This window comes from Condylura cristata, unplaced genomic scaffold (assembly GCF_000260355.1).
Source record: "Condylura cristata isolate star-nosed mole 26May11 unplaced genomic scaffold, ConCri1.0 scaffold00005, whole genome shotgun sequence".
Classification (NCBI taxonomy): Eukaryota; Metazoa; Chordata; class Mammalia; order Eulipotyphla; family Talpidae; genus Condylura; species Condylura cristata.
This window is the reverse complement of record NW_004567106.1, coordinates 67,997,449-68,016,474: the sequence shown is the minus strand read 5'-3', so window position 1 is coordinate 68,016,474 and position 19,026 is coordinate 67,997,449. Positions and strand designations below refer to the sequence as shown.

At 46.5% G+C, this 19,026-nt stretch overlaps 1 protein-coding gene and 1 long non-coding RNA gene across 2 annotated transcripts in view; one reads left to right on the top strand and one right to left on the bottom strand.

The window, feature by feature from the left end:
* Window positions 1–82: 82 nt before the first annotated feature.
* The window catches only part of LOC105853236, a 20,270-nt gene continuing 1,326 nt past the window's right edge, over window positions 83–19,026 (top strand). Inside the window, exons 1-3 of the long non-coding RNA XR_001145081.1 lie at window positions 83–153; window positions 3,780–3,916; window positions 12,520–12,589. This is a non-coding gene — a long non-coding RNA (uncharacterized LOC105853236). The remainder of the gene's footprint in view (window positions 154–3,779; window positions 3,917–12,519; window positions 12,590–19,026) is intronic.
* WEE2 (WEE1 homolog 2 (S. pombe)) overlaps window positions 4,816–19,026 on the bottom strand; it is a 20,689-nt gene continuing 6,478 nt past the window's right edge. Inside the window, exons 4-12 of the mRNA XM_004677092.2 lie at window positions 18,965–19,016; window positions 17,722–17,894; window positions 17,113–17,234; window positions 12,397–12,543; window positions 11,366–11,473; window positions 11,188–11,273; window positions 10,343–10,513; window positions 7,739–7,881; window positions 4,816–5,677 (exon numbers count right to left, since the gene is read on the bottom strand). Coding sequence (XP_004677149.1) covers window positions 5,524–5,677; window positions 7,739–7,881; window positions 10,343–10,513; window positions 11,188–11,273; window positions 11,366–11,473; window positions 12,397–12,543; window positions 17,113–17,234; window positions 17,722–17,894; window positions 18,965–19,016 — 1,156 coding nt within the window. The 3' untranslated portion in view covers window positions 4,816–5,523. The remainder of the gene's footprint in view (window positions 5,678–7,738; window positions 7,882–10,342; window positions 10,514–11,187; window positions 11,274–11,365; window positions 11,474–12,396; window positions 12,544–17,112; window positions 17,235–17,721; window positions 17,895–18,964; window positions 19,017–19,026) is intronic.

The following is a 19,026-nucleotide window of genomic DNA, read 5'->3' as shown; positions in this document are numbered from 1 at the left end:
GGGAAACACGCTCCCCTGACGCGGGGGTTCCGGGAGCTTCCTTACGGCGGGAGCGGCTGGGCCGACGCCGCCCAGTGGTGAATGAAGCTGGTTTCAAGTTACTAAAGAGAAATTTTACATGGAAGGTGGAAGAGGTCACCCACTGGACTCGAGGTTGGCAAAACAAAGGCTGGCTCTGCTTCTGAGGAAAACTTGAAGCTGTAAAAAAACCCGGAAAAGGCATAGTTGCGAGCGCGAATTTGTTTGGGGGTGGGGGATGTGGGGCGGGGAGGGAAGGAGAAAAGGTGAAAGGGGATTTGCAAGAAACTGGCGGTAAAGATAATGTTTTTAAAAGTCAAAATGAATGCCAGAATTTCCCTGAGGAACAAAATATTCAAATGTAAGGCAATCCAGGCCCCGAGTCAGCTTACTCCTGAGGTTTTGAGGGGACGTGCGGATCCCCATATAACACGTTTTTGTGTGTGTGTGTGTTAAAATTTTCCAGATATTAAAGCTGTTGAAAATATTGAAACGTGGGTAAATCAAATTCCACAACATTTTTTAAAGGTTAAATATCTTATTTATACCAAAAACAGTGTTTTGATTTGATGTTTCTGGCTTCAGGAGAAGTAAACTGACCCACATTTTCCAGACCTACTTCTTGACTTCTAGTTGCAAGAATTGCCTTACCTGACAGTTTTTCTTGAAGAAATGATCATCTTGAATAATTTTAAATAATAATTTTGAGCGTCTTAAATTTCACCTTATTTACCCTAGACCTGGCTAGGAAAGGAAGAGATGAATGGTCAGATTACAGACCAGAAGGGTCTCCCCAGCCACTGGCCTCCTGCAATGGCCCATTTGTGCCCTTAAAGGGAAAAAATGTATAAACCAGCCTCCTTTTAAGCCCACAAGGTTGACTTCCTGAAACAAACCTTGTCACACTGTCTGCAGACTTGGCCTTGTCCGTCTAGGTCAGCCCACACCCCGCCAGCTGCTCTAATACTGTCAGTACCCACCAAGGATTTCCTGTTTAGGAATCCTACTTCCACTTAACAGTTAAGTCAAATGAAAAACTAAACTCATCCTTTCCCCAAAGCCAGTTTCCACTCTGAAGCATCTTGTTCGTTTTAACGGTTCCTAGTTTCCCCAAACTTGAACTGTGGAATCATCTTTAAAACATCTCCCTGATCTGGCCCTCCCTGGTGGCGCAGCGGGTTAAAGCACAGCACTGAGAATCTAAAGCCCCTTCCGCAAAAGTTCGATTCCCGCCTGCCCTGAAGGAGACCACATGGCGAGCCAGACCTCTCCTGACCCGCCCGCTGCTCCCCTCAGCGGTGTGCTTCGTCGATCTGCCTGTTCTGCTCCCCACCCTGTCTCTGGTGAACCCTCCCACCACCCCTGCACCTCTGGCCTGTACCCCAGTTCTGTATGCATAAATAAATAAATCTTTAAAATTAAAAAAAAAAAAACATCTCCCTGATCAGCTACATCCATTCAATCATATCCAGTCACTTGCCCCTACAAGCTATTGCTATGTTATGCTACACATCTCTCCCTCTTTCTATTCACAATTACTTTGTGCATGGGGAGTACAGGAAAGTTTTCAAATAAAAAGCAGAAAGTACCATAGAAATTGACAGCAGGCTGTTTTGAGCAAACTCTAGCCTTATACATAATATCTCAGTGGAAATTCTGAGCTAATCTGAACCCTTTCTCCAGCTGGAATTATCTCCCATTCTCCTGAGACTGTTGACTGGAGAAAATTGCAGGTGCTGATAACTTTCCTTTTTCTTCTTTGACAAAGGATATTAAAGTTTAAAACAAAAGGTCTTGCCATAGGAGGACTAAGTTGTTTTCTTCTGGTATCGAACTTCTTTCACGCACAACAGAAGCTGCAGCTCTGCTTCCCTCTCACTCTTCTCAGCCACAGGGACCCCTCCCCGCCCACGTTCAAAATTTTAACTTTCTCTGTTCTATTTCACTTCCTTTATACTCTATCTTGTATAAGGATTTAAATACCCATGTGGGTACTTCCTCTTCCCCACTGCTTGTGAGCACTTAGAGAAACATGGACCTTGCAAAAACAAATTATGCAAATGGCTGTGACTGAATGTACTTTTGTATGAGGCGTCCCCCTTTAAAAATCTACAGTTCAGGGCTCTCCCTGGTGGCACAGTGGGTTAAAGCACAGCAGTAAGAAGCTAAAGCCACTTCAGCATGAGTCCGATCCCCGCCTGCCCCAGAGGAGATCCACATGGTGCGGATCCTGACCCGCCTGCTGCTCCCCTCAGCAGTGTACTTCATCGATCTGCCTGTTCTGCTCCCCGCTCTGTGTGTGGTGAATCCTCTCACCGTCCCTGCATGTCTGGCCTGTACCCAGTTCTGTATGCATAAATAAATAAATCTTTAAAAAAAAATCTACAGTTCAAATTTGGATAAGGAAGTCCTGAAACCTCTCCACTGTGCATACTCAAGCACACACTTCATTTTTTTAAATTTATTTTTATTTATTTATGCATACAAGTGCTGGGGTATAGGCCAGAGATGTGGGGCTGGGGAAGAGGTTGCAGAGAGGATTCACCAGAGAGAGTCGGGAGCAGAACAGATGAACCTACTGAAGTACACTGCTGAGGGGACAGTGGGCGAGAGGGAAGTCTGCTGCGCCATGGGGGTCACTCCCTGGCTGGGAATCGAACCCGTGCTGCAGTGGCTGCGGACAGCTTCATAGTGCTGAGACTTTAACTCCTGTGTCAACAGGAAGGCCCTCACGCCCACATTTTAATGCAATCCTAGATTTTTGTCATTCATCGTGGACCCACTGGGTCTTCCCGGTGCTAAAACAGAGCCTGTATAACCAGTGCTCCTTCCTCCGCTGACAGGGGGTAAACAGCTTCCACCCGTGACAGAGCTAGCTGAGGAAGAGAAGTGTCTGTAATACATGCACCGGATCACAAAGCTTTTTGTGGCTTTCCTGCCCCCTCCTCCCTCGGGCATCCATGGCAGCAACTAGGGCTGGCAGCATTTTTTCACAGAGAGGGAGCTTTGGACAATTCGGTAGCTGTAACTAATTTTTTTTATGTATTTGTGTCAACTTTCACTTTGCTTTGAAGCCTCATAATAGCTTATATAACTACAGCACTTACCTAGCTTGATTCCAAGATCCTATTTGAAGGGCTTCAAAGGAATGTTAGCAATACTTCATTCCTGGGATTTTTTGTTAAGAGCACACCACCTAACAATTTTCATGCAATCCCAGACTACATGAAATAGCCCACACCCTGCCTGCTATGCTCTATCAGTGCCCACTAATGATTTCCTGTTTAGGAGTCCTACTTCCACTTATCAGTTAAGTCAAATGAAAAACTACTCATCCTTTCCTCTAAAGCCCGTTGCCACTCTGAAGTACCATGTTTTAACAGTTCCAAGTTTTCCCAAACTTGAACTTTGGAATCAACTTTGTTTCTAAAGTTCATCTAGAAACAACGGAATGGTTGACATTTATCTTCTAGTGTTCGTCTTTCTACCACTCTAGATTCGTGGCTTCTCTGAGCTGGCGCTTGTGTGGGAACTTAGTGAAGCGCAGTAGTATTTCTCTGCCGCTGAGTCTCAGGGTTCTCTGCCAGCTTCTTAATGTGTTTATGATACAGCTACAGAAAAGCCACTCACTTAGCTCCACAAGTATTTGAATTTAAGTTCTTTCCATGTTGCTGGCCCAAAGATGTATTTGATGGTTTGAGGTTTCGTTCCTGTTGAATTTAGATGTTTCCTTCCTGGGGTATCTTTTGATCTCCATGCAGAAGCAGAGCAGGCCGAGGCTGAAGCTTGTGGGTGAGGCAAGGAGCCACCTTTCAGCTGTGACGGAAAGGATGAACCCCAAGCCCAGTGAAGCCCATCCTTGTCACATCCACAGCGTCTACAACTGCCTGCTATTTTGGTGAGTTCCTGCTGCTGTGGAGCTCAGCAGAGAGAAAAAGCCATAGTGTGACACCACACGCTAAGGTAAGCTCCGAGGAACACAGTAGAGAGGGGTCGTAGGCCCTAGTCTTCGGGGTTGCCAGTGCCTGAGACGACAGGCGGAACCTCACACGCCCTTCTGATGGGTAATATGCCTGTTTCTGAAACACGCCCTATAAGCCAGCCCTACTCACCAGGGCAGGGAGGTAAGACAGAAATGAATTCCATTTTAAGACCTTGAAAAAAGACTCATTTTATGCGGGTGTGCAGTCAGTCACTGGCAGTGGGCTGTCCTGAGCAAGTGCCCCCTCTTAATTGCATGGAAAGAGCTGCTGTTCCAAGACAGAGCAGAGAATAAAGAGGTTTATTAGTTTATTAATAATGGAAGTTTATTAGTATTTTAATTTGCTTTTAAAAAGCAGGGGAAGAAGACAGCATAAAAGCCTACAAATTGCTAACAGGCGACCTGCATCCACGTGACACAAACAGAAGTTACCAAAAGCCTTTATGACCCACATTATTCTACCTGAGAATCTTCCCATTACTCAGTTTTGTGTCCATGAAACTGGACTTTGACACCAAGACTTACTATCAACCTGATGGATTCTCCCACCTTTCTACTCATGAAGTTGTTTTCTACATAAACAGTTCATTCTTTATTAGTCATCTGTTACAGAGGAGAGTGTTTGCCTGTATTTCGCTTTGGACAAGATAAAAACCTTTATTTACAAATATGTCTTTACAAATATATAGAGAAAAGTAGTTTGATAAAATAAAAAATCACAGAAAATAAAGCCAAATTCTGATAAAATCAGGGAGAAATTGGTGACACCAGGAACATAAAAAAATCAACCACTAACAGTAGTGAATGGATCAGTGCAAATTAAGCAAAGAATGGATCAGTGCAAATTAAGCAAATTAAGATTGAGGAAAAAACAAATCACTTCCCTGAGCCCTCTGCCTAGCTGTCCGTGAATTAATAGCCAGCTCAGAAATGTCAAGTTATGAAGTCCTACCTCTACCCATCTCACATGATAGTGAAGCCATTTTTCTAACGAATGCAGTGTCAGGGAAGAAGTGGTCCCCGTTCTGAACATACAATAGGAAAACCACATGCTCAGAGAGGCTGAGGGTTCTTTTAGCAGTACCCTCTGATCAGCTGGGAGGCACTGTCCAGACCTAGCAACATTTCTTGTAAGCTGTTGGCTTAACTCAAAATCGCATGCCTGCCTGTGCCGGAGAGTCTGGGGTCCTTGGGCGGTTGTCAGCTACAGCAACCGCTTCTTCCCTTCTCCATGTGCACCAGTGAGCAGGGGAGGGGAACCCCCTTCTCTGGGGGGTGACAGCAGCATTTGAAGTAGACAGCAGAGAGAATGGCCGCTGGTTATTGCACTTGAGACCATTGCTAATAGGAGATCATACAGCCTGAGGGGCTCGGCTGTGGATGCTCATTAGGAGTGATTTTGTTTTAAAGCTTTGGGCATTCAAGTTTGTTAATCTTTCCTTTTATAAGAAGATGGTCAGTATCCATTTCTGGAAGCTATGATATGGGGATGGTGGAAGCGTGGGTTGGTCTGAAAGGAGTCCTTATGGGGAGGACTGGCCACAGGTGAAGCTTGAGGACTTCGAGGTCTTTCTTCCCACCAGGCGTCTTTTGGTGCTTCTTAACCCTGTGGGGGCCCCGGAGACTGGGTCCCAGTCTTCCTTGGGGGACTGGGCCAGCTGGACTTCTCTCAGTTCCCTGGCAATGAAAGGGGAAGAACATGTTACCTAAGCCCAAATTAGAGTAAACATTTATGCCCCGGGGCGGGAGGAGAGGGGTGCTCCCTGGTGGCACAAGGGGTTAATGCGCAGCACTATGCAGCTGTCTGCAGCCACTGCAGCACGAATTGACACACAGGGCACAGCAGACCTCCCCTTGTCTCTCTGCTGCTCCCTTCAGCAGTGCATTTCAGTAGAGCTGCCTGTTCCACTCCCCCTCTGTCTCTGGGGAGTCCTCTCACACCCGCACCTCTACCTGTATGAATACTCCCCACTCCCTGTATGAATGAATAAATAAATCTTTAAAAATATATATTTATGGCCCTCCCTGGTGGCGCAGCGGGTTAAAGCACAGCACTGAGAAGCTAAAGCCACTTCCGCATGAGTTCGATTCCCGCATGAGTTCGATTCCCGCCTGCCCTGTAGGAGACCACATGGCGAGGCAGACCTCTCCTGACCCGCCCGCTGCTCCCCTCAGCAGTGTATTTCAGTCACTCTGCCTGTTCTGCTCCCCACTCTGTCTCTGGTGAAGCCTCTCGCCACCCCTGCACCTCTGGCCTGTACCCCTCAGTTCTGTATGCATAAATAAATCTTTTAAAAAAACAAAAAACAAAAATATATATATATATTATAGATATTTATGATCAACAAAGACATAAACAAGTTTTTCTTTTTCAGTATTTATAGAGACAAGCCCAAGCTAAACACAGAATAGAAAATTCCACTCCCATGACTGTCTGAAAATATAGAGCTGCACACACATACTGTAACACATGACACGTTCCATTTTCTAACACCTGCTGATTGGGAATGGGTCTTTAAAATTCAAAAATAATAAGAGAACAACTCTGTAGACCACATATGAAAGCCGTGGGGATTCACAGAGCACAGCACACAAAGCAGATCTCAACCACCACCTAATTTCGTAAACTAAGTCTTACTGGAACTCAGCCTTACCTGTTCATCCACGTGTTGTCGTCTATAGCTGCTTCTGCATTACTGCAGCAGAGTTGAGCGATTATAACAGACCATATAGCCCACACACCACTAGTTATTCATTATATAGCTCTTCACAGAAAAGCTGACCATCCCTGGTCTAGAAAATGTAAAAACCTGCTCCATCTCTACAATGGGTCCTCATTGCTGGTAATGCTGATGACAGACTCCTATACCTCCCAGCTGGCTGTGCAGAATGCACACTCCTTAAAGGGACTTTTATTACTATGGCAGCACAACTATAAGTATTTGTATCTTGTTTATTTGCTGGGAAAATCAGATCCAAAACTAGAACAACAAGCATTGAACTGTTACCATACTGAAGGCTTTAGATTCTCTAGTCCTGATGGCCACGAAATCATTTGGGAGACTTTTCAAGCTTATCTTTGTCCATGATGCATTGTGAATCCAAAGAAGGTATACTCCTAGGCTTGTTTAAGAGGGCCACTTTTCTATTTTCAGCAGGAATAGTCATTCAAAAATGCCCTTGGCACTGCTCTCGAACACCACTGCCTGACCTTTTTCCAACCCCGCATATCATTAATTCCTGTTTGTATAGTGAAGGCATAAACAGGTGAATGCATGCATAAATACAAGCTGACGTGACTAAGTGATCAGCCTGCTCCTTTGGCTTGGAAAACTCCTTCTCTGAACGTATACCAAGACAGCACATCTACCTGACTGAAATTGAATGGATGTCAAGAGAGGTCTCTTCCCACCCGGATCATGGTTACATTGCACTGGGCAATCATCTACCCGTTACTTGAATACCTGCTGTCATTCAGAATCCTATCACATTTTCTCTTGCAGGTGTATTTTCTTGAATCCCTCCCTTTGCTTCCTCCGCAGTAACTGAACTTTCACGCTCAAGCAGTCAAGCACAGGCCTCCAGCAGCACCTCCTGCTGCTAGGAGACGTGTAGGCGGGGCCTGCGCATGATGCTGAGCTGGGCGGAGCCCAAAGAGAAGACAGCCAGGCCAGCCCTGTCACTGTGAAACACACGTGGAGTCTCTCTCAACTCTCAACTCCAGCAACTGAAATCTACCTTTCCAAGGTGGCTGTCTTGAACTTCTCCAGGTTAAGCTGCTGTTGCAGCTCTTCCGTCTTCCCCAAGAAGGGCCGGAGAGCTCGACTTCTGGCCAGAGCCGCTGCAGAAGGTCTGGCCTCTGGATCAGCGTGGATCATGTTCTGGTGAGGGCGGACCAAAGGGAAGATGTTGGAGGCTTCACTGCTGGGAGCATCTCCCCCCTCAAACCAACTCCACCCCAGCTTTGCTGATGGATGGCATGAAACTCTGCTCTCCTTTGTGCAAAAGGAAGAAATAACTGAAAACTTAGTTCCACCTACGACAGGAGGCTCATCCCCTCTGGGAGCACCCGTCATCCACACCTTTGATGTGACTTTAAGTGCCACCTTTTAGAGCTAGTTGGATGATCAACTAATCGAATGCCTATTTTTAAATGGAAAGAAACTGAAGCCTGAGCTAGAAAGTGACAGCTGGAGTCACTGACAAGTTGATGGTTCTCTACTGTCAGCAACATGAGGAGAAAACCGTGGGAATGGGGGAAAGATTTGCAATCCACATATCCAGTAAGGGTTAATACCCCAACTATTTGAGGAACTTGTACATCTCAACAGCAAAAACTCAAAAAAAAATTGGCAAGGACCTTCATAGACATGTTTTTCCAAAGCAGTCACAAAAATGGTCAACAGCTACATGAGACTCAGTATCAGCAATCAGGGAAATATCAATCAAAACCACGATAAGATATCACTTCACACCTGTTAGGGCATTATGCCCAAAGACAAGATAGAACAAATGCTGGTGAGGAAGCGGACAAAGGGGCCCTTGTGCCCTGTCGCCCAGCGTGTAAACCAGAGCAGCCACTATGGGAAACAGACCAGAGGACCCCCTAGACATTGCAACAGAACTGCCAGCTGGTTCAGCAGGCGCACTCTGGGTACATCACCAAAGGAAACAATCATCACCTCAAAGAAATGTCCATATTCCTGTGTTCACAGCAGCCTTACCCACAGTTGCAGAGCTGCAGAAACAACCTAAGTGTCTGCTGATGGAGGATTAGATAAAGAAATGTAAACATCATTTAGCTTTAAAAAGAAGGAAGTCCAAGTAAGCTAGAGTAAAACAGATGCTGCATGGTGTCACTTAAATGTGGAGTCTTTATTTTTTTAAACTGGATTCATAGAAAGAGTAGAAAAGTGGTTGCTAGGGATAGGTCAGAAGAAATAGCGAGAGGTTTACAAGTGTGCAAAGCTTCAGCTACAAACAGAATATGGTGGGAGGAGCCAATGTACAACATGGTGACTATAGTCGCCAACACGGTAGAGTGTAGCTGAATTTGCTCAGAGGAACTTCAGTGCTGTCACCCCAAAAAGAGGTAACAGTGCATTAGTTAATTCAGTGGGGGTGTCATCTCACAGTGGATACTTCAGTCAGATCATGACACTATACACTAAATATCTCGCAGTTGTCAGTTATACCTCAATAAAGCTGTAAAAGAAAAACTAGAATAACCCCTAATGTGACATCCATCAAAATCCACACCTATTCAGACTCAGTCTCTTTCACAGACTCTGAAAGAGTCTGACTGCTGAAACTCACTTTCCTTTGCTGATATTTGGGATAACAATATTCACCTTCTTGCTGCTTTTCAGAATTAAACAAAATATGTATTGCCTGGTATAAGATCAGCATTTAGGTACTAACTGGCAACTAAATCTAAGAGCAAAGTGCACATGGAAGTTGGCAATTAGGTCACGACTAGAAGACCGCAGTGAGCAAGCATTTGCTATCTTTCAGGAAAGCAGAAGTGAAGAAAAGTAGTCATTAAATTTGAGGTTTTCAGGTAAACTCTGACACTGAGAAGTCACCCCAAAAAGAGTAGATATTTCGAAGGCTACTTTAGGAATCCTACTTGATCCTGTTTCTGAAGCCAAATCTTACATATAATTGTTTTCTTAGTACAAGCTGAATTTTTGCAACAATACTATTGTGAAGTGTTTGGGGGAAAACAATGTTGTACAATGTTTACCAAGATGCCACTATTTTTTGGTGCCTTTTTTCAATGTCAAGGCCTGCCTCTCCTTGTCCCTGCACATACTCAGATATCACCAAGTGCCGGCAACACAGGTTCCTGAGCTGACTTTAGGCCTTCCTTCCATGAACTCACACTAGGGTGACCTTGCCCATCATCGATCAGTGAAGTGGCTTATGTTTTCTTCCTTACATTCAAAATTCAATTTCTTAATAATACCATCATTTTTCCCGCTGATAACAGATCAAGCCCTGAGCCAGGAGCAAAAGGGCCAGGTTGATTTTTGAGGCTAATTACTAACGGTGAAAATATTACTATGTCTTGGCTCCCTCAATTGCCTGACTTGCTCTGGAAGGGCAAACGAAGAATTGGAACAGTATTTTTAAGCTGGAACATAAAAGGATTATGAGTGCCTCTGAGCTTTGAGACATCCTATTTGCCCTGTGACTTTTCTGGGCTTCCTACCCAGGGTTCCTCTTGCCTTCTGTTACTGGCAGTACCAATAGTTCCACTTCCCTTTCCCCACCAACCTGCCCTTTCATCTTTGTAAAAACGGACATGTCTATCTAGTCTTCGTGTCATTGAGATATCACCTTGAGCAGACGATAAAATTCTTCTGAGAGCTTCTGAGGGATGTCGGGAAGGTTACCCCCTCGGATGTCATGCCATGCAGCCCCATTGCGGGGTAACGACCCTGCACCAGCAGCCACTGCAATTGTTAATCCCAAAGCAAATATGTCTGCTTTGGGAAGGTGCTGGTAATCCTTCAAAAGAGAAGACAGAAAGGCCAGTTAGTTAGTCTGCTGAGTGGATGGAGTTTAAAGCACAGAGGGTGAGCGAAGTTCATTTGAGAGCATTTGCACACTTAACAGACACAGCGGAGGTCACGGCTGCGGCTGGTGAGGCTTTCCAGAGAAGACGGAGCACAAATCCAGCTGACTGACTGCAGACTATGGCTGAATCTTGGCACCTTTTTGCTCTGTCCAGCTCAGAGATGCCTGCGGCAGAAGCTGAGCTACAGGAAAAACGTGTCTTTCCTGATGGCCACCCTGGATGAGGGTGGCCTTTCCTAGGCCTGACTCCAGAGACAGCTAGAAATGGCCCAACTAGAAGTGCTTTCAGTGACCAGAGCTGCCAGTGCAGCAGAAGGCTAATGACCAAGATAGGCTTGGACCAATGAAAGCTTCCTTCCTCGCAGGACATCCATGAGCCCTGGATTTCTGAGAGATACAACAATAGTAAAGGACTTTTACAAAGAGCAGTGTGAACACTGATTAGTGATGGATGAAGTGCACTTTCCTCATGCTTTTTTTGAAAAACTATCTTTGCTCCATTCTAAATATGGAAAGGGACAATATACTTTGCTTATGCTGCGAATCTTCAAGAATCAAAAAGGCTCCCTGGATTATAAAACACCCTCCTCTTCCCTGGTGGGTACCTCCTGCAGAATCTCATTAGCCAGAAAGCGACTGTCTCCCTCTTCCACTTTGGGTTTGCTTATTGATGTCACATGACCCAAGTCACCTGAAAAAAAATGAAAAAAAAAATTTAGTAAGCAGGGGTTATCATGAATTTTAAGTGATAATAGCGTACTTACAGGTATCAGACAGACTCACCTATTTTATATATCACCTCGGCAGAGAGAAACCAGTCAGCTTCATTTTCATTCTCTTCTGGGCCTGGAGAAGAATCACTTTGCATCTTATGACAAATGAAAATGTTACCTGAACAAAACACAGAATTAATGCATCGAGTCCCCAGCTTTTTCACCCCAGATTCTTTTCTGTATTTGATTATGTCATCCTCCCTCCATCCCTCATCTTCTGTGTGAAGGTAACAAAACTCCCCAAGGTTCTTTTCTCCAGGGAATCTCTTACACCACTTCTCAAAAGTTAGTGATAATATCTGTTGACAGGAAACGGATTTTATACATTTCATCACCTTAAGAGGCTGGTGGCATCAAAACAAAACAAAAGCCAGAAGACACAAAACAATATTGACAGTTCCTGCATTCACATTACTGAGAGCCAGAACCTTCCTTCGCGTGGACCAGTGTTGAATCAAGAAGAGCCAGCACTGGCCACAGCCCTGTTGTTACGTAGCTCATGTGTCATCTCTCAGGTACACTATTGGCCTTGCTAGGTAGGCATCTTCTCCCTCTATGCCCTGCCCCCACCCGGGGGCGGGGGGCGGCTGTGAGGGGCCGTGAGAAGGGTGAACATCTTTTAGCTGACATGTTTTTGTTGTTTTTTAAGATTTATTTATTTCTTCATAGAGAACTGGGGTACAGGCCAGAGGTGCAGGGGTGGTGAGAGGATCCACCAGAGAAAGTGGGGAGCAGAACAGGCAGATCGTTGAAGTACACTGCTGAGGGGAGCAGCAGGCGGGTCAGGAGAGGTCTGCCACACCATGTGGTCACCTCCGGGGCAGGCGGGGATCGAACTCATGCGGAAGCGGCTTTAGCTTCTTAGTGCTGTGCTTTAACCCGCTGCGCCACCAGGGAGGGCCTAGCTGACATTTTTAAAGGAAATGAGTAAAAGCAGTTCTGCCAACAAACAGTTCTCTTTGGTGCTTGGTAGACACAAACGCACGATGCTGAGGGGAGACACTGAATGTGGCAGGCGCAGCAGACGGGAGCCCTACTCACTAGGCTTGATGTCCATGTGCACCATGCCAGAGCTGTGGATGTACTTGAGCCCAAGCGAGGTCTGCAGAAGGATGTCCTTGAGTTTCGGCTCTTGAAAGTGATTGCCTGTCTTCGTGTTTTCAGATATGGCGGCCTGCAAACTTCCCCCTGGGGAGGAACAACAGAAGCATTGTCCCATGGGAGGAGAGAAAAGGTATGACTCATATAGATGAAAACAGTAAATATTCTATAACTTCTCAAGCATGACTTCAGCCCAGTAAGTGTAGATGACTTCAGTGTCAGTGCAAAGCAACCCCAATGTCTGAGCTGCTGCCTAGAGTGAGCCCCAATTAATACTTCAGTTTGACCACATTATTAACCAGAAGACTGGTCCAGTCTAACCCAGTGGTGCCTGTTGGTGTTGCTAATGAACCCCATGTCAGTGTCAAGCTCATAAGCATAGGCCATTAGTGATTTTAATGTGATTGAGTCTAAGTTTAACTCCATCAGAAATATATCATGAAATGAGAACAGCTGACAATAACTGACCCAAGGAAAATGTGAGGCCTTAGTGTACACCTCTGTTCTAGCTGAGCCACGGTATTTGCATAGCAACTGTAGATCTTGTTTCTTCATCATTACCAATAAACTAAGTCTTGGTCTCACCTGAAAACCTGACCTTGATTGCCCAGTCCTAAGGTATCCTAATAGCTATGCTTCTGAATCCTTTTTCTCAATCATTAGCATTCAAATTAGAGCATCCTAGGTTGCCCTGGCAGGTGTAAAGCCCATGGCTCCACCCTTCAAGTAGGCATTGGAATCCTGGGTTCTGAGATGGTAATGGTGTTTCAAGGATATTTTAAAATATGGATTTCATGTGTAAAATTGAATTTAAAGGTTGTGCTGTCATGTTAAAGCTCAAGTTGAGAAAGGAGAAGAACTCAGCCCCTTCAGAAACACAGAGAGAGCTGACATTTCTTTTTGTTTTTTTTATGGGAATCTTCTTAGGAAAGAATTTATGTACCAGGGATGCTATTAGTTGGAAAGGAAGGATAAGTACTGAGGGTATCAGAGCTGGTTAGAAACCAAGTCATCTGGAAAGTAGGTGTGCACGGGAGGGCAGGAGGGGTGACGAGGGAAGGCGCCCCCCAGGTCCACTGGACTCATTCCCTGCTAGCCTGGGTGTCCCTAGCCTGGACCCACTTCTTACTCATCACCCCTTTATCAAGGTCTAGTTGTGTAGGTCTGAACTGAATGTCTGTCCCAGCAACAGAGAGAAAATGGGGCCAGGGACCCCATGAAAGGTGTGGAAAGAGCAGCCTCCTGGGCTGACCTTGGAATTCTTTCATATGTCCTTTTGGATTCTAAGCAGGTATTGCCAACCCCCTAAAGAGCAACAGGTATTTAGTAAGGGTTACTAGATCTGTGCTGAGAGAACTTTTAACTAGTTAGAAACTCTGTAGGGAAGGTGAAAGTTAAAACGGAAAAGTGTCCCTTTATGCAAAGGTATTAGAATATCCTTATTTTTTTACAGATAAAGCCAGCTATCTGCCTCTTATAATTAACTGTTCTTTATTGAGCAATGTTCATATAAAAGTATTAGTGTGCAGATACTGAAATACTGAACTGTCTGTAAACTTTAACCCTGCTCTCCACCGGGTACCAGAAGCCTTAATGTCTTAACCCAGGCCACCCCCAGCAGCTCTTAGCCATCTTAGTAAGATGAACTCTGGTTCATCAAGGTAAAAGGCTGATACTCAACCCATTTGGCAGAAAAAAATAAACCTAGAGGAAAGGAAATGTAAGGTTTTTTTCCTAGTGAGGATTAACAGCCAATAAAACAGAAAATGCCTTCAAGTAACAAAACATAGCAGAGCAACAATTCACCTGAGTGCCTGCTGAGACTTTTGTTTTCCTACTATGGTGATTTTCAGCCCGTCTACCACACTGACATCACGGTCTCTGGTTATTTGATGGAAAACAACCAGTATTCATGCCGTTCCACAGCGCCTTCTGGGTGCTGTCTGACACGCCCTGAGAACCACCTCCCTAGGGACTCGCATTCTGTCCAGAGGGAAAATATCACAAGAAAATGCTGCCTTGGCAATGGGGAGCAGAGGGCCTCATCCAGCCCTGAATGGGTTCCCGCCCGGGCACTGCAGAGCCGACCTACTACTCGGCTGTCTGGGCTGACTCAGAGCGGACTTGTCAGGGAGCTCAGGAGGCGCAGCGAGGCGGCTGCTAGGCGCCTCTGCTCATCTGCTGGATGGTTCAGTGAAAGCCAGGCCTCCCTGGTGGCTATCGACAGCAGCACGAGTTCAGTCTCTGGCCAGGGGGGGACCTACAGGGTGCAGCAGACCTGTCCCGCCCGCTGCGCCCCTCAGCAGCGGATCAGTAGATCTGCCTGTTCTGTTCCCCACTCTGTCTCTGGGGAATGTCTCACCCCCCACCCTTCCCGCTCCCTGCATCTCCAGCCTACACCCCAGCATAAAGTAAGACATAAAGTAAGTCTATAAAAAAAATAAGTAAAGCCACGCCTGCGATGGCCCGGTCTGACTGCCGTGGCAGGCTACGTGGACAGGGCTAAGGGCAGGACAGGGCAACTGGGGGAGATGGGCATGCTGAGAGGAAGAGGGGACTCAAGGGAGGGGGCGGAAGAGTGAGGCACTGGCTATTCTGCTACTGCAAATAGTCCGGACCCTTGTCCTCGGCAGAATCTCAACATGGATCATCCGCGACTGTCAACGAAGCCGGTAGCAGGCATGTTTCACTTTCACTATCAGCTCATATTTAAAAAATTCACTGTACGTGAATTTCCATTGTAACTGGCAAGTACTCGGTGGCATTAGTGTTCTGCTGTGATGGGCAAACCAGTCGGCAGTCAGTCATCTGATCCGAGTCCTGACTGCAAGGCGCGGTGCAGTGTCCACACCTCACCGGATCTTGCTCCTCGTTTCTCCTGCTTCCTACTGCCTCAGTCCTTGAGTCCCCTACGCTCTGCTGGGTCAGACCATCCCCAAGGGGTGTGTCGTCTGCCTGAGTGCGTACGCGGTTCCCCTCACTAGTGACCCCCCTCACTCCTTCTGCACAGTCCAGTTCACATCTAGTCTCCTTCATAGAATGTTCGGCTACTTTGTCATTCAGTTCTTGGATCCTGTGTCAGTTTCCAAATTGCTGCCTTCGGTAAGCACTACTCTGTCTTTGCTCGGTGAGATTAGGTGGCACCCCGGTGGCTGTGCAGCTTGTGGGTGCTACAGACAAGGACTTCCCTTGTCTCTCTGGACACTATTTTTCATCCTGGAGCATTTAGTGCCAAGCTGATGGGAGATATTCACAGGTTGAAAAGAATTAGAAGGTGATTTGTAATAGGACCTCTCCATCTTCTCTTCGAAAATTTTAAATATTTACATTGTCCCCAAATCAGGTTAAAATCAGTTTTGCTTTGTACTGTTGATTAGTTGGGTTACTTAATATTAACTTCATTCTTGCTGGTGTGTAGCTGACTCTCCCTTCACTATCTGTGGCGTAGAAAACTTCCACCCTAGTGGCTTGAATAGTGACTCATGCAAATACAATCTGAGAGAGGGAGAGTAAGGGCGGGAACCTTAGGTTGCAGCCGAGAGAATCAGGAGAGAAGAAAAGATCATTGAAAAGTCTCAACTTCTCCAGCACAAGTATGAGGAGAGGGTCCACTTTTTCCAGAGGGAATCTTAGAAGGAGGGGCTTGGGTGAACCTATTAGAGAAAATCCACCCGTTTTCCAGCAAGGGTGTGAAGAAACCAGCAGTGAGCAGACAGGGAGCTCAGGGTCATGACCGGACAGGTGTCCAGGGGGCTGTCCCCAGCCCCCCACCACGCCGCCGGCCCCCACCCACCTGCACACTGCTCTATCCACGCCCCATCCCCCACCACGCCGCCGGCCCCCACCCCCACGCAAGCTTCGCCGCATGTGCGTGATGAAACATCAGGCTGGACATATTTGCCCAGGGCTGTCTGGGGTTACCGGCACTACTCAGAGGCAGACTGGCCTCTCAAAGCCCCCAGCACAGCCATGGCGGTGGCTTGCTGTTGGACGAGGCAGGCTGCTGCTCCACATGAGGGCCCGTTTCTATTGAACATTTGGATGAAAAGTGTCACATGTGTGATTTGCTGCTGTTAGGTCAGCCCCTTATCACCTTTAGAGACATGTGGAACCAAACGACCACTTTTAGTGGTAGAAGTAGAGAGAAAAAGTTTCACCTGGTGCTGCGTGTGTGCTGGTAACAGACCCAGAATCATGGAGCTGGAGTCACTGAGCTGTGGCCCCACGGTCCTAGACCCGCCCTCGGTGAGAATACAACTAAGCGCTGGGGTAAAGGCAACAGAAAGCCTAAGCACCCCCCAAACACAGGACTCCACTTGGAAATCAAAGCGGCTGTAGGCCTCTGTCACCCCTCCCTGAAGTCAGAGGGCAGTGGCATACATAGCATAAAAGCATGAGTCACTATTCAAGCCACTAGGGTGGGAGTTTTCTACGCCACAGATAGTGAAGGGAGAGTCAGCTACACACCAGCAAGAATGAAAGTCAGAGTAGCAAGAACTTGAAGTTCTGTTTCAATTCAGCTCATTCCCCAGCTCCCTGCTGCCATGCCGGACCGCAGTCCAGACATGTCAGGGCTCTGTCCCGGCATGCCTACACAGGGGAGCCAAGCTGTCATAGTCCAGAGACCTAGAGGCCCTCTCCGGTCTGCACACTTACCATTGCAGTATTCATTCTGAATGATCATGTGGTCGTCTTCTGCCCACGCGGAGTAGTAGCGTACCACGTGGGGGTGATGGCCAAGCACGGCGTGAGCGTAAACTTCATGCAAAGCCAGATTCCTGTCGCAGAAAGGCAGAAAGAACAATGGCTCAAGATGATCCACATTAGAATGTTTTTTTTTTTTTAAAGATTTATTTATTTGTGCATACAGAACTGGGGTACAGGCCAGAGGCTCAGGGGTGGCGAGAGGCTTCACCAGAGACAGAGTGGGGAGCAGAACAGGCAGATCCATGAAGTACACTGCTGAGGGGAGCAGCGGGCGGTCAGGAGAAGTCTGTCGTGCCATGTGGGTCAGCTCCTGGCTGGGGATGGCACTCGCACTGCAGTGGCTGTGGAGAGCCTCACAGTTCAGTGCTTTGACCCGCTGCACCACCAGAATGGCTGAACCTCGCTTACTCTGGTGTCAAAGTTCATGATTTTGTTTTTAAACGTGGCATATGAAAAGAGATGGTTTTTTCATGCCAGTGTGATTATTAAAATTATTTTGACAAGCAACAGGTTTGCAAGTCCAAATTTGTACTTCCAGTCAGCTGCCAAGGTACTCACTCAGTTGATAACCCTGCAAAAGGTTCCATCGAGCGTTTTATTGCATAGACACATCCGTCCAGCCTCTTGATGCACTTGTAGACTGTCCCAAATTGCCCGACCCCAATCTTTTCTACCTCCAGGAACTCTTTCTCATAGCGGGAAGCCATGTTGGTTTCTCGTAGGACACATCTCTGAAATATTTTGAAAAATTAAAATAATTCTTCCTAACATGGGGTGAACAGTAAGATGGGAGCATCCCATATGCTGAAACTTCCCCAGGTATTCAGAAAGACACTGGAGACAGATCCCTTGAATCCTGTCCGTGTCAGGATTCGTGGGAGCAAGAACCTCCGCACTTCTCGATGTCTGTAGACTCTGCACTGACATTTCTTATGCAACACTATGTCTTTTCTGTCCCTTCCTGTCTGGGCCTGCCAGGTGTCTCTGTCTGTCCCTAGTGGGGGCACAGCTACTCGACACCCAAAACCACTGTCCTCAGTGGAAGGAGTGGCCGGGATCTGGTGGAAACAGATGGGAAAGAAACTTTCCCCTGAAAAATCCAAACTTCTGAGCTGGTCACTACCTTTCCATCCTGACCTCAGATACCCAGTGAGCCAGCTGGCCATCCACGTCACTCTGCATCCGCCCTCCCCTTTTACCCACCGGGCAGAGGGATGTCCCATGAACGTGCTCACTGAGCCATTCTGCTGGCATTTACTAGTCCCATCTCGTTTGCTTTTTTCTATTACAGTTAAGACTAAAAACCTTTAAATGTTTTAGTATTATTTTCTAAGTTAGATTGTCAAATAAGGAATGGTAGCCCAAGGATCATGAACATTGTAAAATACAGATAGTGACACTTTTAAGAGCTAAAGTTTTAGATACAAACCTCCGATGTTAGGCCAATTTTCTGTATTCCACTTTTGGACCATAAATATCTTGATTCCGCACCCCCCACCCCCTTCACTTCGTGACTTTCCTTCACTTCTCTACCCCAGGAGTACAGAATTTTCCCCTAATCAAAGATAGGTATCGTAGCCTTTAATTTAAAAATACTCTATGCTAATTATTCAGCAATATACATATCAGTCACTGCTTGGTAGAATGACACCTCACTAAGAATACAGGCCCTGTACAGAGGCCAGACAAATCAGCTGCAAGGCACCTTTGCAAGCCTGCTGTGTGTCTGGAGAGGGAAGCAGAGGAGAAGAGAGGGAAAGGGAGCAGTTAGGTGGCAGCTGGACTGAAGGACTGTGCTCACCTTGGCAGGCAGCCCCTGCTCTGTCCTGCCTTCCCTGGGGTCCGCTTCCTCACTGCGGGGGG